Source organism: Pseudophryne corroboree, chromosome 1 (assembly GCF_028390025.1).
Source record: "Pseudophryne corroboree isolate aPseCor3 chromosome 1, aPseCor3.hap2, whole genome shotgun sequence".
Taxonomy (NCBI): Eukaryota; Metazoa; Chordata; class Amphibia; order Anura; family Myobatrachidae; genus Pseudophryne; species Pseudophryne corroboree.
The window spans coordinates 984,961,007-984,986,312 of NC_086444.1; the positions used below are offsets into that span (position 1 = coordinate 984,961,007).

General features: G+C 38.5%; 1 protein-coding gene across 3 annotated transcripts in view; it reads left to right on the top strand.

Annotated features, from left to right (window-relative positions):
- The window catches only part of LRBA (LPS responsive beige-like anchor protein), a 1,108,277-nt gene that overhangs the window by 947,083 nt on the left and 135,888 nt on the right, over positions 1–25,306 (top strand). For all 3 annotated transcript variants that reach the window (XM_063920568.1, XM_063920569.1, XM_063920570.1), the window contains 2 exons: positions 11,504–11,671; positions 20,952–21,041. In XM_063920568.1, coding sequence (XP_063776638.1) covers positions 11,504–11,671; positions 20,952–21,041 — 258 coding nt within the window. The remainder of the gene's footprint in view (positions 1–11,503; positions 11,672–20,951; positions 21,042–25,306) is intronic.

A 25,306-nucleotide genomic window follows, 5' to 3' on the forward strand; every position in this document is an offset into this window, starting at 1 on the left:
GGGGACCATAGCACTTTAACATTATACAGGGGAATCTTGTGATGTCATTTGGATAACGCCTAGTAGCAGAGGCCCAAATTGAGTTACAATAGATCTGAATTAGTTATTTCCTAAACTGTATTAATAATAAAACATTACAATACAATAATAAATCCAAATACACTGGATCTAAATTATGATAACTTGTCAATTACTGTTAGATCCTGTTTAAATGGAGTCATCAGGGAGGTATTGGTTAAAAAGGAGACATGTAAAGGCATAGCATAAAGAAAAATGAAATCTAAATTCCTATCCTTATTCTGGCCTTATATCGGCATCTCTTTGTTAAAGAACACACATCTAGAATGAAATAACTAATGTCTGAGCTAAGACAGGTGATGTGGCACTATATAAATTAGAGTAACTTTCAACATAACAGATAACATCAAAAAGGCACGTGAAAATGTATCACTTCAATGAGGTACAATACAATTTTTCTGTGGTGCACTAAAACAAAATACAATATTGATGTATATGTAAGCATTAGTGGAATAATTTGAGTTTCTAATGAAATATTACTATAAGTACCCTCATTAGGGGGATAATTTGAGTTTCTAAAGAAATATTACTATAAGTACCCTCTGCCTAGACATGATAGTTTACATTCAGAGATAAAAAATGAAAATAATTTCTATTGCTTAATGGCAAAGGTGTAATTATGTTTACAGAGCATTCCATTCTTATAGTACCTTTGGTTGGAAGCTTTCTCAGAGTCCACTTGATGTTATCAGTATTACTTCATGGTCACTGGTAATGCTGGTCAAAATGTTCAATGTGTGTGGCATGAAGCGTCTGCAGGCTAAGTTTAGTCTATTGAATCTGGATTAGTTTACGCCGCCAGCTTTAGAGAAATCCTATTTTCTACTCATCTGAGCCATTTACTATTTAGATTTTCTGGATAAGAGTTTGGTGGATATATTAGAAAATTTCTGGAATTTTTCTCTTTTCTGTAGTGAAATAAGCCATCTTTGTGATTACCTTACCTATATTATTACCAATATGGCTCATTTATGTTTTTCCTTTTGTCTTCCTTTATTTTATGTTTTTGCATTGCTGCAGGGGGCTAAACTAAATTTCTGCTTATCTAAAATTACATTGTTAAGCACATACATCTGACAAATAAACACGCGTCAAGCTAATACTTTTCTCAAAGGCACACTAACCAAACAAAATTCAATAAATGCAAAAAAATAAAATAAAATCAATACTGTATGCATGTGTAAAGCATGAAAAGGGTGTGTGCGTGTATATAGATGTGTGTGTATGTGTGTATATATATATATATATATATATATATATATACACACATATATAATATACATATTTACTTACAGTTTATTATATAGCTATACATATGTGTATCGCTCTCTCACTCTCACTATATATATATATATATATATATATATATATATATATATATATAGAGAGAGAGAGAGAAGTGGGGGGATAAGGGTACTGGCGACCTGTGTTGTTAAAATGTAGTCACTATATTTAAAATTTATGAGCCAAAAAATATATAAGAATACAAACAAGTTTTAATAGTACATAAGAGTGAAAATAAAACATAAAAACTTTAGCACAAATAAAAGCATAAAAAATCTTTGTAAAAGGTAGGAGATCTTAAAAATAGGCAGGGGGTCAGTGCAGGGAACCCAACGCGTTTCGTCACATCCGACTTCTTCAAAGGGTAGGGACAGAATGAGATCTCATGCCTATTTATACCCCTACATACTGGCTTAGGGGTTATGATGTCATAATCAGTCATGTGACTCAATTCAAACATTTAGCATTAAAATAATCAAGATCACTACTTCAAAACGTGGCATCAGTCAATATAGATCAATATGAATATGTTTACATGAAAAACGGACGTTTTCTGAAGCTAGAATGATAGTTTAAAACGTCTAAATGGTTAAAAAATGGTAAATTCCGGCACTTCCGCCACACTTCCGGTGACGGAGGTTGCGGGTCACGTGTCTTCGGGCACTTCCGACCCACTTCCTGTTCGCTTCTGCGCATGCGCCGGCGGCGATCCTCGGTCTTTGCGCATGTGCCTGCAGCGGCTCCTGAGTGTCATCTGTCTGGGTTTAAGTTCAGGGTATAATACATGTCCTTCTTGCTGGTTAGTCGCAGCAGCCATATTTCCATGGGGAAAGTCCATAGGGTTTACAGGAACTACGGTGGCCATCTTAGAGGAGTTTTAGGAGACACATAATTCTTGCTCTACCATATATATATAGATCTTGTTCTAGATATGACTTCTTTTAGTCCTGTTGCAATGTGGGTATACAACAATCATTGTGGATGGATCGTTGCATCGACCTTTGTAGATGAGAAAATAAAACTAAATTGTATACATTACCCTTGTAGGAATATCTTAGTTCACTTTGTGTTGCAGTGGGTAGTTCTTTCAAGTTTTTTGTTTTTTGAGTGGTTTTTATCTGTAGCTAAACAGTAAAAAAGACCCCTCTTTGTAGTAGAAAAAATCTCTGACTTCACTCTACTGTACAAGCGCAGCTAATCTCAAAACAATTCAATACATTTTGTTCAATTACAGTGAGTACAATACATAGTACTAACATAATACCAGCAATACAGTAAGGACAATGGGGCCACTACAAAAAAAAAAAAACAACAACCCTGGCTGAATATATGCAGTATGCACCTTGCATTTTAATACACTGACTGCAGACGATGAAAGGGTTTTTCCTGAGACCCAGATCTTGTCATAGAGAGGGGTGGATGGCCCATATCTACATTCTTCCTCATGCTCATATGCATTAACGTGGATGACCATGGCCACACCCCTAAACATGGCCCCCTACCACTGCCCCAGTCCGACGCTGCTGAATACGTTTTTGAAAATGTATTCCATTTCGGTTGTCATCCTCTAAAATTGCGCTAAAGGTCTATATTTATACCAGGTCATTTTCTTTCTCTGTATTGTTTGCTTTTACATATGTATAAATGTGTTTCAAATAGTTAAATTGTATTGCATATTATTTTTTTTATTTTATTTGCTCATATATAAAGCAATATGAAATATAACTATATGCAAGATGGTGGTGATTACAAGTCCAAGCTTGATCAGTCTTTTGCAGACATCATTCAATGCATATGGATATATTTTATGCTCCCGCCTGGACAGACTCAAACATGATATGTTTTTTTAAAGAAAGACTATTTGGGTTATGTTTTGTTATAAACAAGCTTATTTGTAAAAATGATTGAAAGTACAACAGTGTAGTTATTACAAGTGGCAACAGGCACCATAATAAAAAAAACAAAAACGTTCCGGTATCTTACTGCAGTGTGTTTCTTTGGATTTGCAGTACCCTTTGCTTACTTTTGTCTCCCCTGAAAGTGTGGGTTTTTTTTGTTTTTTTTTAGTATGCTTGTAACTAACATTTGGTTGTGATGTGAATGCTGTACATTTTAGCATGTTTCAAGTGTATTCGTCCCTATGCTTAGTAGATCTCATTAAAGAAACAGATATCAGCGTGAGACAGTTTGTCAAGGCTGATATGAGCCCCGGGGGAGTGGAATGACAATCTGTGTACTGCTTCACACGACAACCTATTCATAGTCCGATTTGATTCTTAACAATTGGACTTCAGACTCTGATTTATTTTCCCGTAAATCTGCAGCATTGCATAATATTGTATTTCTGTTCGACATTTTAGTGGATTTTGTTTTTTACAAATTTTCCTCCGAGCACACATTGGGCATAATTGATGTTCAGAGCCAGCTTTGGGAGCACTAACAATTGATTGGTTTTGTTAGGTTTCCGACTTGTGAAGGGGGGGATGTTAGTGCTCCTTGGTTGTACACATATTTAATGAGCCTTAATGAGGCAATCCTTTTGTGAAGACAAAGGGTAAAATTAAGGAAGGTGTTAATTTTACCATCCCTTGGTGTACATCTGAAGGTCATTATTCTGCACTTAGCAACGCCTCCCCACCCATATCGTCTCTAGTACATGTTTTAACAACTAGAATACAATTTCTATTAAACTTTACCATTCAGAGTGACTTACCTTTTTCGTTTCTATCAGTGGGTGTAATGGTTAAACAACCACTGATAAAGGAAAAGAAGGTCTGTGTTGGATGCCTGAATGCTAACAGCTTGCTTGGAGCAAGATGATATCATTAGTGCCATGGTGTGCATTGTAGGATATGGAATAGAAATACTTGCCTGCAAACTTTAACTGCTGCTTGTCATTCCAAGCTCTTAAATAAACATTTGAAGGAAACACATCCGATTCATAGTGGGTGATTCATTCTGATGTGTTTCTCTTTTTCTAAGCTGTTTTCTAATTAGACCTTCTGTCAAAGTACAGCCATTGCTCTTGGGTATAATTTACTGTTACATCCCATTTCACATTAAAAAAAATGTAGCTTATTAGCTTAACAGAGCGGGGATAACGGAGAATTGCATCTCTTCTGTGCACACTCTTTTATGATTAATCTCGAACTCTATATGCTGAGATATGTATGCATTCAGCCCTTATGTGTGTATCACTTCATTTCAGTTCCAGTCCATAAGTCTCCTCAGACCTCTGATGTAGAGATCATGTACAGTAGTGGTGATTCTTATGTGTAGGGATGTGTGCGTGTGTGTGTGTATAATTATATATAATATAATATTTGATTTATGGAATTTTCTAATCTTGTCGTAGCCAATAACTGTGGTACAGTAGTTTTACTACCACAACAAAGACAAATGCACTACTGTCAGACATGTAGTTTTGCCCTGCAATACATTTTGAATTAGATTTGCTGTAGAATTCTTCCGAATACTTGCAGAGAATGGTGATGTAATGTTAATATCAGTGAGACCCAAATTCCAATCAAAGCATATAAGAGTGTACTATAATATATTGGTAAGGAAGGACTGGCAAGTTGTTCCTAATGCCCAACATATTCTGTGTTTATAGTGCAGTTTGCCACCATCTCTCTCAATTTATCTAGCCCTTTAATACATGATATTGCTCCAGATATGTTTCTGACAGTGGGGGTAATTCAGACCTGATCGTAGCAGCAAATTTGCTAGCAGTTTGGCAAAACCATGTGCACTGCAGGGGGGGGGGGGGGGGGGGGCAAATGTAACGTGCAGAAAGAGTTAGATTTGGGCGGGTTATTTTGTTTCTGTGCAGGGTAAATACTGGCTGCTTTATTTTTACACTGCAATTTAGATTTCAGTTTGAACACACCCCACCCAAATCTAACTCTTTCTGCACGTTATATCTGCCCACCCTGCAGTGCACATGGTTTTGCCCAACTGCTAATAAATTTGCTGCTACGATCAAGTCTGAATTACCCCCATTGTCACCTGCTCCTCTCACCCTATTACAACTGCATTACAATGTATTCAACCTTTCCCCACACTGGCACTTTCAGTCCTCACAACACTTCTTCTAACAGTAATCAATTAGTTTGCGCAATTTGGGCTATACTAAGTGCTGACTTTTTTCCCTGGATATTTCCAGTTTTCCCAAAGGAAATCTGTCATTTAGAACTATATTACTGTAGCATGTTCATCATTTATTTCCAGTGAAACAATTGAAAGGCTCTTATTATACTAAATCTTGTGCAACAATTACAAAAAAAAAGGGTTTTGTATGTTTAAGAAGCTAAAGATTTTTGTTTGTGTAATTCTGCTGAATATTAAATAGCCAATAAATGATATACATTACTTGGTGAGGACCATCCCAAACTCCAATAGACATGTCTATTATATCCCTGCAGTTATCAAAGCAACACTTACTTACTGTGAGCATTCTGAAATCTTAAATAACACATATTTTGCTGTATTTATTATTAACAAGCCCAAAATAGTAGGAGGCCTTACCCCCAGGAGAGCTTACAATCGAATACTTTATTTTACCAGTAAATACTGTGCAGCGTTACTTATAACCATGTTCCTCAAATTCAAATACGAAATTTAAAGGTAATCTCATCCACATATATGATTAATTGAAACATATGAATACATAGAAATGTAAATAGATTCACTTCTGTATCAAATACTCATTAATTGTAACAGGTGGTAATATAAACGGAATACATATGTAATCCCGGCGGGTGGGATGCCAGCTGTCAGTATCCCAACAGCAGCATTCCGCCCGCCAGAATGCCAGCAGCGGGGCGAGCGCTACGAGTCCCCTTGTGGGCTCGCCACATTTGCCACAGGATCTGTTCCCACTCCATGGGTGTCGTGGACACCCACAAGTGGAAATAGCCCCTGTGAGCTGGTATTCCGGCTGTCTGCTTTGTCGGCTGTCAGGATTCTGACCACCGGGATCCCGACAGCCGGCAAATTGATTGCCTCCCACATAAACATATGTTCTGCAACCCATACAAATTAATACTAAGACTTTATGGGGTATATTCAATTAGGGTCGAAAGCTGCCGTCTGTCGAAAAGACGTCAGTTTTCGACTTTTTAAGGTCGAATTGTGATTCGACCTATTCAGTCCCTGCTATTTTTATTTGACAAGTCGGGGAATTTCGACTTGTTGAATAGTACGTGAATCGGTGCTATAGCTGCCGAGTCACGTACTTTTGAGGGAAACGGGGCCAAATTCGACAGGATTTGGCCCCGTTTCCGACCTTAGAGGAGGAGAGGTGGGAGAGCCGCGGGCAGACAGAGGAGAGCCGTGGGGAGACTGGAGAGCAGCGCTGCAGGAGGATCTGTCATAGCCGCCGCTCACGCCAGCGTCCATCCGGCTCCAGCAAGTGAGGTCACGCTTGCTGGAGCCGGGTGGACACTGCCGTGAGGACTGGCGGCTGTGAGACATCCTTCTACAGTGCTGCTCTCCTCTGTCTGCCCGCGGCTGTCCCCGCTGGTCTCCCCCCTCTCCTCCGCTCACAGGTCTCATCTCAATTCGACTTTTTTTAAAGTCGAATTGAGATGGGTTTGGGTTGTCGGATCCATTCTGATAAATGCATGTCAGAATGGATCCGACCCTAATTGAATATACCCATTTGCTGTCATAAAACTTTGTACAAACAAAAATACTACATTTAAAATACCAGTGAATTAAAACAAATAATGTGATTTGTTCTCTTGTATTGTGATGCATTGATTTTATAGATCCCTGTTAAATTTTAATAATATATGTTAAATATTGAATAAAAATTAATATTCTATTTTAATATTTGACTTTAGGCAACGCACAAATTCTGTGAAAATGTTACACAACGAAAAACAACATTGTCTGAGTGTGCATGTGGTATGAAATATAAATTGTAAGCTCCACTGAGGCAGGGACTGATTGGTATGACTAAATAATTTCTGTAAAGTGCTACGAAATATGTGTGTGCTATATAACTAACTGGTAATAAATACATAAAACACTATCCATTATCCAACCAGGCTTTAAAAATATGGGCAGACTAACAGTAATTTCCGAACAGCCTGTCGCACGCGGCATTTACATATTGGGGTAGATGTATGAAGCAGTGAAAAGAGTGAATATGTGGCAACCAATCAGCTACTACTTATCATTTTATAGAATGCACTTGATAAATGTTACTTCAAGGCTGATTGGTTGCCATGGGCAACTTATGCACTATTTTCACTACTTCATACTTCTATCCCATTGCCCCTTGTGTTCAATATTAGGGAAATGAAGGGGGGGGGGAGGGAATTCAATTGCCCATGATCCGTTTTCACTTTAAATTCTCATTTTACTGCATGCTTTTTCCCCCCGTTTTTTTTTTTTTTCATGTAAAAACACACAGTTTCTTGGATAAGTTCCCGGATCCATGTGTTTATACGGTCGCGGCTGCAAAAACATGGCACTTGTCAGGGATTTTCTTTTCTCCTGCCCCCGCGCAGCTATCGGGGATAAATTAATTACACATACACACCCCAATCCTCCTGGGGATCAATTAGCTGGCTAATTGAAGTCCTCCCGAAATCTAACAGTGACAGGGGGGAATTCAGTTAGCTGCAGCTAGTCGATACCCGGGGACAGTAGAAACAAAATCCGCGATAAGTTACGTTTTTTCCCCGCCCACGAAGCACACGTATTGGGAAACTTGTCCCGGATACTGTGGATTTTTTTGCACGATAGTGGGTAAATTGTACCGTAAAAAAAGGGCATTAATTGAAAAAATTGCGTTCATGCCCATTTTTTTTTTTTGCAATAAATTTACTGCGATCAATTGAACTACCCCTTTAAAGGAGGTGTTTATACACTTCATTTCCTCCTGAAGCTTCAAAGAACATTTTTCTAAAGGAAAGGTGAAGCCAGCATCATTGAAGCTCATCCCAGTTATTAAGGTCTGCAGTATATTTATTATTATTATTTATTAACAGTTTCTTATATAGCGCAGCATATTCCATTGCGCTATACAATTAGAACAACAGTAATAGAACAAAACTGGGGAACAACAGTAATAGAACAAAACTTGGTAAAAACAGACAGACATAGAGGTAGGAAGGACCTGCTCGCAAGCTTACAATCTATAGGGAAATAGGCATTGATACACAAGGATAGATGCTACCGATTGCATAATGGTCCACCAGATTGCTAGGTTATTTATGGGTTGTATGATATGATCACCCAGCAAGGTTGGCAAAGTGTCAGGAGGGTGTGAGAGTAAAGAAAGACAAGATATGTGATGTTATGTATACTGTACAGAGAGGATGTAATTGGATAGGGAAGCATTGAAGGTTATGTGGGTGTGTCTGGAATTTGATAGGCTTGTCTGAAGAGGTGAGTTTTCAGGGAACGTTTAAAGGTTTGGAGACTAGAGGTGAGTCTTATTGTGCGTATATAGGGCCTAATTCAGACTTGGGCAGTGATCGCTGTCTGAATCCTTTTGTGGAGTTCGCACGCGCAGCGGGCGCACTGCACATGCGCACCCTGGGAGCCCAGTGAGATGCTGACAGCAGAGGCGGTCGCGGGGTGGGAGGGGGTGTGCGTTAGGACGCCGTCGGCAGGGCGCGATCCAGACAACGCAGGTGTGTCCGGACTGCTGCGTCGAGTAGCATGAGCTGCGCTGGCACGGAGCTACTCAGCTGGTGCAAAAGCATCGCCCCGCCATGCGATGCTTTTGCAACCTTGCGTGGGGGTAGGGCTAGACATTTGGGGCGGACTAGCCATGTGCTGAACGTCTCCCTGCATGTCAGAGAAACTGATCACAGATGTGCTAAATTTAGCACATCTACGATCAGATCTGAATTACCCCCATAGTTATAAGTAACTGGTAATAATAGTTACAAGCAAGCTTTCCAAGTGCTGAGTTAAGGCTTGTGTAGAGAGGCAGAGCCAATGTCTGATGTCACTGCAGACCTACAGAACTTTACGACTTCCATTACTTTAAGATTTGAACGTATAGCATATAAAGGGCACTACTTTTTTTATTTCCTCAATAGTATGTTTTAATAATGCTATTACATTTTAGTTGCACCATAGTCTTTACTGTCATCTTTCTCAATAATCAAAAAGTGCTTGACATTACGTTGTAGTTTTTTTTTTTTCTAAAATATTATTTCATACTTCATTCATTACTTCAATCCAATGCTCTGTGATTGTGTTGAACAACCTGACATTTTAGTCAACTTTAGCCGTGATATTTACACTTTCCAGTGAAAGCCATGTAACCACTGCTGCCAAACAGCAAAGGTTTGTACTTCACCAAATGAAAAAATAAATAAAACATAACATTATACAGGAATGAACCAGCATGAGAATTTGCATTGCTTTTATTTCTGCTCTGTGCTTGTTTTTATAGTTTGGGAAACGCTTATGAGATCTCTAGTGGTTGTCTCTTATTAAGCAATTGTATACGCATTAATTTTTAATAGGATTAAATACTGAATTTTATAGTTTTAATTTTGTGAGTATATTTATGTGAATGGTTATAACAAGTAGGCATCTTGCAGCTGGATTACCACTGGTTGTAAATTAGATGAAGTATTCTCTTTACTCAAATTTATATACAATATATACTGTATGTTCAAGTATTAGAGATGGAGTGTTCATTTGCTAGCAATACTATATTGTAGATGCTTCACTATCCGTGTAGCTAATAGACTTTCATATTTCTTTGTTCCTGATAATTATATTTACATGTCCATTTAACAGTATTTGTTTAAATTATATTTTAGCTTTAAAAAATACATGTTGCTTTGTTTGATGTGTAAACATATATTATATTTTTTATATGAGCAACACTGATACTATGGCAGGCTAAAGATATGAAAGTGTTTGATTGAAAGTTCTAATTAAGTGAATCTTTGGAAATTAGCTGAAATTAGCTGTCAGAGAGGCACATTTAAATGAGTAATGAGAGGCTTTGGCAGTAAACATTTAAATGATATAAATTGCCATTTAAGTGTATGGTTTAATGTTTGTCATACATTAATGTGACATCTGACTGCAGTGACAATCAAACAGCCTGCTGTAATTTGAACATATTTAAGGCTTTTGTGTTTAGTGCCACCCACAAATTAAGACAATTGCTGTTTTATGTGTCATCTCTAAGGCTGTGTCTAAGTCTTTGTTAATGAATGGAGTCCATCATTTTTGTTGAATAGGTGTCCATACTTTGTATTGATTGTACAGTCCTACTATCAGCAGTAGTGGCAGCTAGCTATTCTATCCATTGGACTCTATAAGAGGGGCTTTATGAAGATGTTAAAAGGAGGAAGATAAAATCTAGTTTATCTGAGTTTAGCAATATTTGACTCTTTTATATATATATATATATATATATATATATATATATATATATATATATAAATAGATAGATATAGATATATAGAATATATATTCAAATTGTAAAGCGCAACGGAATTTGCTGCGCTATATAAGAAACTGTTAATAAATAAAATAATAATATATAGAGGGCAAGATGAAATATGTAGTTGCACTTCATGCCCCAGCAGTTTGTCAAAAGGTCCATTGTTCATCCTGCCAGACTATCATATCAATGACCAAGTTAGAGTTTTGATAAATGTATTGCAAAATAACAGTTTAATTCCATTTTAAGTATTTTATTAAAATGAAAGTGCATATTAAAATGTGAATTTTCTATTGAGTCTAGCTGTAAAAAAATAGTTGTAGCAGAATGTGTGTTATGTGCATTATTTTTTTTATTATTATTAATAAAATATATATACTTTATTTTTTTTGCTCTGATATATATCACTGATAATATAGGCAAACCAAGAGAATTTTCCATATGACCTCACTAAGGGGGATAGAAAGTCACAGCTATCAGGTGCAGTAAGCTACTCATATGTAGTAGAATAGGAGGTTCCTGTCGGCATGTCTGTGACCTAGCACCCTAGTGCAGTCGTACTTGCATTAAAGTTTCACAGGCCGTGGACTGGCAATGAGTGACTTTGGAATGGCAGACGTTGCCTGGGACAGGGAGTCTTGAAATAAAATGTTTGCTAGTTCTTCAGATACCTGTTCATGCCTAAGTATCCATCTACTTTCATTGTAGGCCTTGGAAAGCGAGTTTGTATCTTGCCAGCTCCACCAATGGATTGATCTTATTTTTGGCTACAAACAACAGGGACCGGAAGCTGTTCGAGCACTAAATGTGTTCTATTACTTGACCTATGAGGGAGCTGTCAATCTAAGTTCCATCACAGATCCTGTCCTGAGAGAGGTATGTTATTCTATATTTTATTATTTGTAAAAAGGCTATATTAACAATATACTGCTAACAGCACAAATACTGGAGTGCTCGAGCATTCACAGCACCCACAGGCTCCTATGGGTGTAGGTCACCTTAAGAATCTCTTATATTTGCAATTCTGTGGAAGAATGTTGATTTTTTTAGGTCATAAATACTGATAGAGGCTCCAGCATAAAACACAGTTATGAAATTAGTGCTGACATAAAAGTGTTATTATAAAAATAGCGTTATACCTGCGTTAAACCGAAGGAAACCAGAAGAAAAACATCAACACACCAACACTACCACAAAAGGACTGCCTTAATGCCTCAAAAGTATGTAATTCATCTTATGCATATCATCTGTTTTTAAAAAACCTATGAAAAGGCATCCCCAATCTGCTCACTACAGTTCTCTCTTATGCAAACTTATGTATGTTTCTTTATGTAATGATTTCGTGTAAATGTCATTGCATGTGTGGGGAAGTAGCTCAGTGAAACAGTTTATTATTGCATACTGACTGGTGATTACCTCCTTTGAACATTTACCCATTGTGGTCAGGTGTACTATGTCTTTATATTTAGTAAGGTATAGTCATGGTGTAAAGGACAGAGTATGATTACTGATTAGTAAAAGAAAACAAATACTGAGCAACATCCCCAAACAGGTAATTTCAACTTTAAACTTGTCATTTATTTTGTACGCTCTGGACATGGCTACTACTAACAAATGCACAGAAAAAAATCTTAAAGCTATGTCTGCAAATGCTAGGAGCTTAGGAGACAAAATTCCAGAGCTAATTGCGATAATGACCAGGGATAACCTGGATTTTGTGGCAATTACAGAGTCTTGGTGCAATGAGAATCATGACTGGGACTTAGCTATACCAGGATACAATTTATTTAGGAAAGATAGAACAGGAAGAATAGGAGGAGGGGTAGCAATGTATGTGAAAAAAAGCATAAATGCTACTTTAATACAAAATATTGAAGCCAAAACTGAGGCCTTTTGGGTCACCATAGAAACTGGGAAGAAGGACATTATTCACATTGGGGTGATCTATAGACCACCAGGCCAGGGGCAGGATTTGGACAGGAACCTATTGTTGGACATCTCTAAAATGGCTTTTAAGGGAGAAGTCATAATCATGGGAGACTTTAATTTACCTGATGTAAATTGGGAGGGGTCTTTTGCAAGTTCAGCTACAAGTTGCAAATTTCTACATTCTTTACAGGGAGCATCTCTCAAGCAATTGGTGAGGGAGCCCACTCGCAAAGACTCAATATTAGATCTAATTCTTACAAATGGTGATAGGATATCTGATATATATGTGGGTGAGCACCTGGGATCCAGTGATCATCAAGCAGTATGGTTTAGTATAAAGACAGGATCCAACTCCTCTCACACAAAAACAAAAGTGTTGGATTTTAGAAATGCAGACTTTGCAAAAATGGGGAGATGTTTAAGTGATTCATTGGCAGACTGGAGGAACTTGGAAGGAGTGCAGGAGAGGTGGAAAAAAATGAAAAGTGCATTACTAAGTGCAACAGACCTTTGTATCAAAATGGTTAGGAAAAGCACCAGGAAAAGGAAGCCAGTGTGGTTCACAAAAGTAGTATCAACTAGCGTGAAAGCAAAAAAGATGGCTTTTAGGAAATACAACAGACTCAAAATAATAACGACAAAGAGGTGTATCTGGACAGACGGAAGGATGCTAAGAAAGTGATCAGACGTGCAAAGGCAGAAGCTGAGGAGAAAATGGCCCAGTCAGTAGATAAAGGGGGCAAAACTTTTTTTAAGTATATAAATGAAAGGAGAAAATCAAATGGAGGAATAATAAGACTTAAGACAGAGAGTGGGCATTTGGTGGAGGGAGACAAGGCAATAGCAGATCACCTAAATAATTATTTTTGCTCAGTATTTACTACAGAAGAAGGGATGGGGCCACAGTTAAATTGCAAGGACATTCATAAAAATAAGGTAGATGAAAATACATTTACAGAGGAGAAGGTCCTAACAGAACTTTCAAAACTAAAAGTGGATAAATCAATGGGACCAGATGGGATACACCCAAGGATACTCAAAGAGCTAAAAGATGTGCTGGTTACACCTTTAACAGATTTATTTAACCAGTCACTAAATACAGGTGCTATTCCAGAGGACTGGAAAAGAGCAAATGTAGTTCCACTGCACAAAAGTGGAAGCAAGGAAGAAGCAAGTAACTACAGACCAGTAAGCCTTAGTAGTAGGGAAAGTAATGGAAAAACTATTAAAAGAAAGAGTAGTGGAATATCTTAAATCACACAACTTACAGGATCCAAAACAGCATGGATTTACTGGTGGGAGATCATGCCAAACAAATCTTATTGACTTTTTTGACTCTGTGATGAAAATAATAGATCAAGGGGGAGCTGTAGATGTAGCATATCTAGACTTTAGTAAGGCATTTGACACTGTCCCACATCGCAGACTGCTAAATAAACTTGAAAGCCTGGGGGTGGATTATAAATCAGTTAAATGGATAAGAACCTGGTTGCAGGATAGGAAACAGACAGTCGTAGTTAATGGAGTGCAATCTATGGAGGGAAATGTTACCAGTGGAGTACCCCAGGGATCTGTACTTGGTCCAGTTCTCTTTAATATCTTTGTTGGTGACATTGCAGATGGTATTGAAGGGAAGATATGCCTTTTTGCAGATGATACAAAGATATGCAACAGGGTAGACACACCGGGAGGGGTCAAACAAATGATTAATGACCTAGGTAGGCTTGAGAAATGGTCAAGAACGTGGCAACTACAGTTTAATGCTAAAAAATGCAAAATCATGCACTTGGGTCTCAAAAACCCAAATGCTAAGTATAGTATCAAGGGTACTATAATGGAAACTACTGAGGAGGAAAGAGATTTAGGAGTCACTATTTCAAGTGACTTGAAGGCAGGAAAGCAATGCAACAAAGCAATGAGAAAGGCAAGTCAGATGCTTGGTTGCATAGGGAGAGGAATCAGTAGCAGGAAAAAAGAAGTGATAATGCCACTGTATAGGTCATTGGTACGGCCCCATCTGGAATACTGTGTCCAGTTCTGGAGACCCTATCTCCAGAAGGATATAAATACATTAGAGAGTGTACAAAGAAGGGCAACTAAAATGGTGCATGGCCTACATCACAAAACTTACCCGGAAAGGCTAAAAGATCTTAACATGTATAGTTTGGAGGAGAGAAGGGAAAGGGGAGACATGATAGAAACTTTCAAATATATAAAGGGTCTTAACAAAGTTCAGGAGGGAAACATTCTTCAAAGGAAAAGAAGTATTAGAACTCGAGGGCATACATTGAGACTGGAGGGGGGGAGGTTCAGGGGAAATTTAAGGAAAAATTACTTCACAGAAAGGGTAGTGGATAAGTGGAATAGCCTCCCATCAGAGGTCGTAGAGGCTAAGACTGTAGGGCAATTTAAACATGCTTGGGACAGGCATATGAATATCCTTACAAAGAATCAAGGTTAAAAAAGGGTTGAGATTGCCTAAAGGATAAAATAAAAAAGGGGCAGACTAGATGGGCCAAGTGGTTCTTATCTGCCGTCAAATTCTATGTTTCTATGTAAATTGGTGCGGCTATGGCTTTTCCCTTTATACTATTTGTGCATTTTTGCATTGGTATAATTAAGCTTTGGGGGGAGGGAATTCAGTTAGGCCAGAAAAAAAATTTTTACTAAGTTTTCTTTCCCCGGGTAATTCAATTATCCCTCATTTTTAACTCGCAGAAAAAAAATTGGTTCATGATCGCGGCTACGAAAACAGGTCCATTATCTGGGATTTTTTTTTCTCCTGCCATTAGGCAGGTGGGGGAAAAATCCCCCCAATACTGTTGGCTTTTGGGGCTAATTGAATAGCCACCAGGTGATCATTTAGCCACTGCCAATTGAATTCCCCAAATAATCTATGTGAAGCTTCTTTATCATTGTACAAGAAGTGATGCGTAGTTTACATTTATGTAACATACAAGATAGTCTAATTGTAGTGAAAGTTTAATTTTTTTTTCCTCTTGTTCTGTAAATTTTCATATAAGTAAAGATTTATTTCACTCCGACCAGTACCATAGGACACAGCCTGTTGTTAATTTGCTTACTTCGAATATAAACAACAGAAGTCTTCTTAGCATTGTGACCATTTGTTAAATGCTTTGGGGAACATGCCACACCGCTTTTTCCTCAGATCTTCCACTGATCTTTGTGGCAAACACTAGATAAAGACTGGCAAGATTACAGTGTGTAAAACTTAGAATTTTAAATGCTCATGATAATGCGAAATAGTTTGTACAGGTCTTAAGGTTTTTGCCCAGCGTGTATGCACAGCGATGACCGCTGACGTCGCTGGGCATACACACTGAGCTATTTCCCCCCCTGCCCAGCGATGTCAGCGGGGGTGAACGGCTTTCCATAGCAGGACGCTATGGAAAGCCGCTCACCCCGCCGTTCATCTACTGGTAATACCAGCAGATGAACGGCGGCCGCCAGCGATGAAGCGGGGGCGCGCATCAGCGCTCATCACCGGGGCATACACACTGGGCGTCTTTGAGCTGATAGCGGCTCAAAACACCACTTTCAGCTCAAAATCGCCCAGTGCGTATGGACCTTAAGAAGAAAACACTAAAATGGTTTTTGGAGTAGCAGCTTTGTAAAACAATTACTAGCTTAGAATAAAATACACCTTCAATGGCCTACACAGGCTTTACTTCTATGCTTTGTAGTTTTCATTAAACTTACATTTACCTTATGATCCAAACCAATTCATTCATTTATTTATTATAGACTGTATCTCTACATATACACTTAAGTTGTTATGCTAACATTGTAAATACAATTAAAATGGATTTTCACATACACAATGTATTTTGACCACATATACATTAATAATTAGAATTACTACAAATTTCTGCCTACTGTTCAAAAATCACTCTTTGCAATAACAGGACAGCTGCAAAAAGTGTCACTATACGTTGGTGCAGACATAACTAATTTTCTTTGTCCTATCATGTCCTATTTAAATGTAGGAGCAGGAACAATTTGGGACCGATTCAGTTTGTAGCAGGCCTCTGTGCCGCTCATTGACCCACCCCTGAACACATGACATCATGAAATCACGATGAGGGTATGGGGTCGTCTGCACCAGGATATACAGACTCTTTGGACAGCTGTACAGGACGCAGCTCTGCAGCAGAACTTTATAATGCTTTACCAAAACGATAAAAAATATGGCTTCCTGCTGCAGAAACCCTGCAAGCCAAAAGCAGGTGCCTTGGGGAAGTAAATGTGCTGTCCCTGGGCGCTGCACAACTCACATAGTATTGCAGTATTGTAAAGCTATATTGGACTGCAGACTGTGCAGAGAGATTTAGACTTGGGATATATGTACTGTCCAGTATTTGTGGGCTACATGCAAAATCAGCCAGTACTTACCCTCATGCAAAATGCAAAAATAAATAAAAGTAATGCACCCCTTGCACTGCAGCATGGCTCGTCTAGGTGCATAGTTGCTCCTATTTCTTTTGTTGCTATGATCTGTGTTAGTTTTTAGATGTGTGCGGTATTAGTTTTAGGTTTTTCATGAAATTCAAGGCACCAAATTATTTGAACACCATACACAAGAATAACAGGGAGGAAAAAATAAATTAATTTATTAACATGTTAAGAATATTTTACGAAATGTTAAAAGCACCAAGATAAGGTTATTAATGCAGACACCAGCTATGCATGTATTTGAAAACCCCGGTTAATCCCTGCCATCCTACATTTTTATTCTTGTATTCAGCTTCATCATCATTTTGTGTCCAGTAGCCAAAGCAGTAGGTGTTTTGTACAAGCACATCAAACTTAGACAAAGATACTGTTTGAAATTATCCATGAACTCATTGCCTCTGAATGTTCTTGAGTGACATGTGTTTCTGTTGCTCGCGTCTGCTTTGACTAGCTGGTTTGTCTCAGATTGGCAGTCGGGATTATATTTCAGTCAACCAACAGATGTAAGAGTCAAGAACAAGGCAGGTAGTTTTTTTTTTTAGTTTTTTTTAACTGTGTCATACCTAGATATTGGAGAGTCTTATTGTTGCGGAGTGTTACATACTTTTCATTAGCCTGTCTTCTTTTTCAAGGAGTTAATATATGTAGGATGTATAAGATATTAAAAAACACTAATGGAAAAAGCTGTTCATTTCAGCTTCAGACAATAATGGTTTCCTGTATAACCTCAAAGACTTTGTTGAATTTTAATATAATCAGTCTTGCAGTTTTATTCCTAAAAAGTGTCTGCACAGAATGAGAGAAAGTGAGACTATCTGTAATTATTATCCTATGAAGCTACAGATATATTTTCACCATTAATAGTCCATAAATTGGGATATGTATTTTTCTTAACACTTTCCCCTAACTAAACAAAGTTATTTGATTGGCATAGATTCCAAAATTTGTTTTACTGATTTTGACACCTCTAAAATGAATCTTGGTGTATATTAGATATTAGATCAGAGCAGAGACCAGGGACAATGGAAGAGCCAAAGGAGGCAGGGCTGGGATAGAGGAAGAAGCGGAGGAGGCAGGGCCGGTAGCATGGGAATACCTTGCCAGCAGCTATGTAAACAAATAAGCCTGATTTGATAGGGATATAACAGCGTGGTTATGATCACAGGAGCAGACAAAGGAGATGAAATAGATGTGTCTATAAATTACTGAGCTCTATAGGTTTGTTATAAAATTGAGCTTTAAGAAATTTAGGGAGAGATGTATCAAACCTTCTAAAGAGGACACACGGAGAAGTTGCCCATAGCAACGAAACATCATCTAGCTAGCATTTATTAGTACATACTATAAAATGTCATGTAGAATATGATTGGCTGCTATGGGCAACTTCAATTAGCCACTTTAGAAGGTTTGATACATCTCCCCCATAGAGTCCTAAATTATGATTGGCAACATGGACAGCATTGAAGAATGATTTGTATTATCCTGTACATGATAGGTATGGTAGCTAAACGATTTAACTCTTTCACACTCTCAGTTGAATAGTAAAACTATTTATTTTACGAAGTTGTGTTTTGAGTCTAAATATAAATTCATTACCATAAATATCTATGCAAACCCTTCTGAGTGCCTATAACATGCCATCTCACATATGTGAGCCAGGTGCTAATAACATGCTATTTTATATCCTATCTTGATTGTCAAGTTAATAGACGAGTGCAGAATAAGTACTAGTAAATTAATTTTCATTCCTCTCCCCTTTGGTGGTTAGAAAGAGGCTGTCTCATTAAAGTGCTCAGTCTTGGCATTAAATGTACTGTACATGTGGTCGTATTAGGCGTTCTCCGATTCCTGCAGAAAGTTATGAGTTAGTAGGTTAATTATGCATTTTATTTTTGTTCCTCTTATTAGAGATTAACTGTTTAATGGATATTTTCAATATATGAGTGGTCCTAAAGCTTTTATGGGTTAGAATGGCCATAAAATGTCTATGCACAACATCTTGCCCCTTCCTGTTATAGTTGGTCTGTTTTTATTTCACAATTCATAACCTTAGTTATATCAGACAATCCCGAAAAAAGCAATTTTGAATTTGTGTCTGTAGAGGAAAAGTAACAAACCTATGTATTTACCTTAACTGCATCCATATGTGCAGTGTTTTCCATATTCTCTCCAAGAACCGGCTTGGGGCTCTTCTACTACGAGCAGTCTCCCACTACATAAAGTGATCTCAGCCTAGATTCTAGCAGTGTCATCTTTTCTCTCTATCAGCAACATGTAATGGCCAAAGTCTGCATAAATATCTTTTTTAAAATAATATTTTTTTTAAATGTGTGTAATTATATAGTATTATGTAGTTTATAATGTGTTATCAGAGTCGGCATACTTTAAAAGATGCTAGAAGAAAAATGTATATTGATGCATTTTCTTATGATAAAATTAAATCTTGAGAACTAGTTATTTGTGATACACTATTTATTTCTACTGGGTCCTGGTCTTTAGTGCTCCCATGCTGCTCACCTGATTCGCAGGCAGTATGTTGAAATACCTCCTCTAGTGCATGCATAGCAAATAAGTGACGTAAACATCAAGACTTCAGTTCAGTAACATTGCATCTGATATTACATTCTCATAATTAAATGGTCTTCTCCTTTGTGCATACTTTAAAACTGTAACACCACACCGTAAAACAGTGTACAGCCCCAGCCAAAAATCAGGGGGGAAGGTGTGGGTGGGAGGACTGATCACAATCCACAATTCAGAAATTACAACCTGTGACGGGTCCTGGCCATAACACCAACAGAGCCCTGGAAAATAGCTGCGTGTAGCCGGCCTGGGGCTCCAGCTGGAAGTAGGGGCAACTTTATAGGACACATGCTTAAAAAAAAAATCTTTTGTCTATGGACGAAGAACTGATCACTATATAGTCTCACACAGATTATCAACAATATTGTATTTTACAAACGTCTACTCATAGCTGTATGGACGAATCCAGTAGAGTCATAATATTTATGTAATATTTATGTCCCCATAACGCGCTACAATGAGTTATGGGGACATAAAGTGACGTTTGTTTTTGCAAAACAGCAGTGTCTGCATGCAACGAATGTAAGTGCTGATATTTATGTAGTTGTTTGTATATACATATCTATTCCTTAACATAAGTTGTTCATATTAATGGTTAATAATTGTTCTTATGATTACAAAACTTAATATGTTGTTTTATACAGTTACACAATGATTTAGGTTAGTTAGTTTGAGAGTGTAAGGTAATGTGTAGTTGGCCTAGATAAATAGGAGTAATCTACTCTTGTAAATAAACAATGTTTTATTAATGCCGTGTATTGACAACATAAATACATTTGACATTGGGCTGTTTGTAGTTTATGATTTCAGTTTAATTGTATATTGTAGCTTTTTCCTTTTAGTGGGCTTTTTGTGTTACTAACTTTCGGATGTAGTTAGTCTGTAAAGCAGGCTGTGCATACTTGGGCTAATAATCAGCCGACCAGCCGAAAGGCACGGTTTCTGATTGTAGTGGCACAGCCTGTTTCTGCTTAATATCACAAAACAGGATGGATATGTTTTGCAATGTTTGTCATGGAAATAACATTTGTACTCCCAAAATGACTTCACCATAAATAATAGTGCCAAGTACAAAATGTATATAGAGTATGATGCACGGCAGGATTTAGGAGGTTACGATTCTAAATCTCATATATTGCACCCTGTGCTAATCTACCTTTCCCGTTTTAAGGGTGTGGAAGCTCAAATCCGTAGTTTTGGACAGAACCCTTCACAGCTGTTAATAGAGCCGCATCCTCCCAGGAGCTCGGCTATGCAAGTGGTAAGTATATTGGCAGCCTAGCCATTGTTATACATGCATTAAACCTGTGTATAACCTTGTTTTTAAACCTAGACTCTATCCAGCTCAGTCTCTTCTCATGATGTTATTTTATGAAAAGGTTGCAGGGTAAATGTCACTTTGGGTATTTTTTCAGTAATTTACATAGTATCCTTTATTATCAAGCTGTTTACAAACCCTACTGTTGACCATAGCTGACCTGATCTAGTTTTACTATATCTGTTCCATTCCCCATTGCTGATATCCTGTCTTTGTGGTTTGTTTTTCCTAAATTTTAAATTACTGGGGAAATGTATGTAACCTATAATCAAGGGCGTAGGGAGGGTGGAGCGAGTGGAGCTCGAGCTCCAGGCGCCCCTGGGGACAGAAGGCGCCGGCTCCCTATAACACAGCTGAGAGCCAGGATCTCGGGGTAGGAGACTAGGAGGAGATGACGAGAAGAGAGCGAAGGGGTGGCCACCACACTGCCTGCATGTTCCATGTCACTGATTGCAGTGCACAGAGTCCAGTGCAGTGCAGTGCAGTGTGTTAGGGAAGTGGGGAGGTTTGAAGGCTTTTCAGAAGAACCTTCCTGGCTGTTGGGAATCTGCATTCAGTGATCTGGAACATGCAGGCAGTGTGGTGGCCACCCCTTCCCCTTCCTCGGTCCTTTCCTTCTACCCACGGAGGTGCAGCCTGACAATCACATAGAAGCTCTGCCCCTCCAGGCTAGAACGAGGAGCTGCTCTGCTGCTGCCCTCTTGGTGAGCATTAATGTGTGTATACTTTGTGTTTGTGTATATGTCTGTGTGCATATGTGTGTTAATGTGTGTACATGTATGTTTGTGTATTGAGTATGTGTGTGTTTATGTATGTCTGTCTGTGTGTGTGTGTGTGTGTATATGAGATTGTATATATCTGTGTGTGTGTATATATGAGATTGTGTGTGAATGTATGTATGTGTGGTGGGGGCGCCGTGACATGGCCGAGCGCCGGTTGTCATGTCTCCACACTACACCTCTGCCTATAATATGTGTTCAGGAGCGTCTCCATAAATACAATGGGTGACACACCCAACACAAACACATTTCGGAATTAATACAATTTTGGACAAGAATAGGAAACAAGTTCCTAACCAAAACAAATGACCTTCAGCTTAGGTAGTTAGCGACACAGATACAATTGTAAAACCATTGATCACAGAGAATAATTAGTACACCCAAGATTGGTCTTTGTAAACAGAGCTAACAAAAATAAAATTAGGATTTGAGATTAGATATGGGGCCCAAAAATGACCATTGTTACTCTAATCAAGGAGTTTGAGGTAAAGAATATACAGAGAACAGGTTTAAGGTAGGCTGAAGTAATGTTTGCACAAAAGAGGCAGTTTTGAGAAGAACAATACATTCCTTAGATTATAGAATATTTATGGCCGCAAATATAAACAATTGCAGGGGAATGGATTGCTGTAATGATGCTCAAGAAGGTTGCTCCATTAGAGTTGACAGAATATTCAGAGAGGAGGAGATAAAAGTTTTAATGACTGGAGAGGAGATGATGTTACAAGGGTAGTATGTCTTTGTAAGACTGGGAGACAAATATGGTGATCCAAAATCATGTCTAATCAGACTGTTAGATTGTAGTAATGCTAACTTGTTTTACATAATTGGATCCAATTTTATGTAGTTTGCAGGCTATATTCCAGTTTTGCATGCAGGTAAAATGATCAACAGGTGTCCTGAGCATATAATAAGTTTCTGAATAACAGAAATGTGGGGAAATTGTATTCAAATGGAACACATTTAAAAGGCAATTATGTCTTTCTTGGCTCTGGAAGGCAAGACTTGAATTTCTGGGTGGTTTTTTGAGCATTACAAGTAGATGACACATTTAAACACATTGGCTGTCTGCCACTTTTGCTCATATAGTCTTGCTTTTTTAACCTATTTGAAGCTTGCATGTTCAAGTAACTCATTTGTTTTAAACCTCACACAGTCATGGTCAAAGATCCATGTCTGTGTTGTTAGCACCACCGTAAGTGCCTAGTTCCGTTACGCAGAATTTTTTTCCCTTTCTAGGGCTGGTGCGTTATGCAGAGATGCACATGTGCTCATTGCTTGCACAAATTTAGCCTGCAAAAATTAATTATTCTGCGTGAAAAGCTGTTCAAATCCACAAACATTGGTTCTGTTTACATAATGGAACCTATTATTTAGCGGAGTTCGAGACTGGAGGTTGACACTGACTATGTCCAAAGTGTGTCAAGACGACAATAAAGGCATTGGTATTGTGACACAGGTGTAATTCTACTTAGAAGCCTTGTTACCGTGTGGGTGTTATAGCTTTAAACATGCCAATAAGCCCTACTTGCAAGAGCTTACCATCTGCAGTAGAGGACAGAGACTTGGTGGTTAGGAGGAGGGGTGGCATGTAGTTTTATTTTTTACATTTACCACTGTGATGGTTATGTGGAGCAGACAGATTGTCTGCAGACTGGAGCAGATGTCTTGCAGGAGGCCCACTTCCCTATGCTCACATAATCAGGCTGGTGCAGTAGGGCGAGACTGCATGCCAGAGGTGGATACCTCTTCCTTCCCAGCCTGTGATATGCTGATTAATGCTGAACATTTGTGGGATGTTTCTTCTGTTAGGCCACATACTCTGGGCTCCAGTTGTATGGGTAGGAATGTGAGGGCAGCCTCACTACACTAACACATGTTGGCTGTTTTCCACAACTGGTACTGCTGACATGCTGGGTCCTTAGGGCCTCACTAGGTCCCGAGCAGTGTAAAATTTACCCCCCACTGAATAGTTTCATCTGTGAACTAAAAACATCTAATGCAGACTCTGTGCCAACAGCTGCTGCCCTCCTATTTATCCACAATTGTATAGAGGAACAGCGTGATATTACAATGAAGTTGTGAGTTGCTTCTGCACAATTTCCACTGAGGTTTTGAAGTCTCGGACTGGCAATGCTTCATATTTGTTTGCTTTTTTCTTTGAATGGTGGTGGGGGAAGTATGAGAGCTCGATATGTGTCCCATAGTTATAGGGGAAATGGCTCATCTGTCCACCTCCTTCACTTGAATCTTCAGTGAATTACCCCATGCAGTAGTCTGTAGGTCTTTGGCTATTCCACAAGATGAGCAAGATCAATGTCCTAAGTTGGTGGAAGGTCATGTTAAAGGGATTTTCCTAGAGATCTACTTACTGGCTATGTCCTGGAAATGTGCTTCTTGAAACGCAATATATCCTCCACTTAAGATGACAATATGTGGAAGAGGACAGTATTAAAGTAAACTGTCACACTCCGCTAGGAGACCATCAGCCAAGCCTCAGACAACCTGCCTGCTTGACGGGCATTCTACCCACCAGGAGGACAGTGCTGTGGGAACCCATCTGTTGCTTATACTGCGATCAGTTGTACAGTTTCAATTCATGGTTCTTGGTGAAGGGGCATTATGGATTAATAGCATCTCCTCAGATCACCACCCCAGTGGTTTTCACTACTGGTCTTCCTGTAGACTGGGTGCTGTGTGACTAGCCATTCCCCTGTTACTAAATGTGTGATTATCCCTGTTAACCCATTTTGAATCTCAAGACAGTCAGTACTTAGGTGGACCATTCAAAATCAATTATTGTGATCTGTTGTCAATGGCACGCCCAACCTAAAATGCTCTTAGTCGCCCATTAAAAGTTTAGTTAGGTTAATTGTTGTTATAATAACCCCCTCGCAGGGGTGTATGAGCTACATACAAATCAAATATAAGGTTAATACATTTTACTTATATAAAACATGTTCTGTCCACATCTGATAAAAGAGTTCTTCATGCTTCATACCTGGTTATGCTCAATCCCACAAATTACATTGCATGCCTGTGTGGATACTGAAGGCTTCCAGGCATCGTTAGTATTGGTCCCAATTTAAAATGCCACTTGGGCGAGTTATGTGTAAGTGTGAATGGGCGAGTTATGTGTAAGTGTGAATGAGCCCTGAATCATGCAAACCATTTTGTAATTGGAATTGATCCATAATGTAGACTGGGATAAAAGACACTTATTTTCTGTCCATGTTTGATGCTTCCAAAAAAGCAATACCATGTGTTTTATATGCTCACCATAGTTGCATGTGATAACTGCACCATAAATGTTTTATAGAGAACATATATGTGACACATAATATGGAGGTTATATACAATATCTCGTTGCTTCCACGACATTAAAAGCAGACCCTCCAACATGACCCGCCCCACTAGGTACAAAATGCT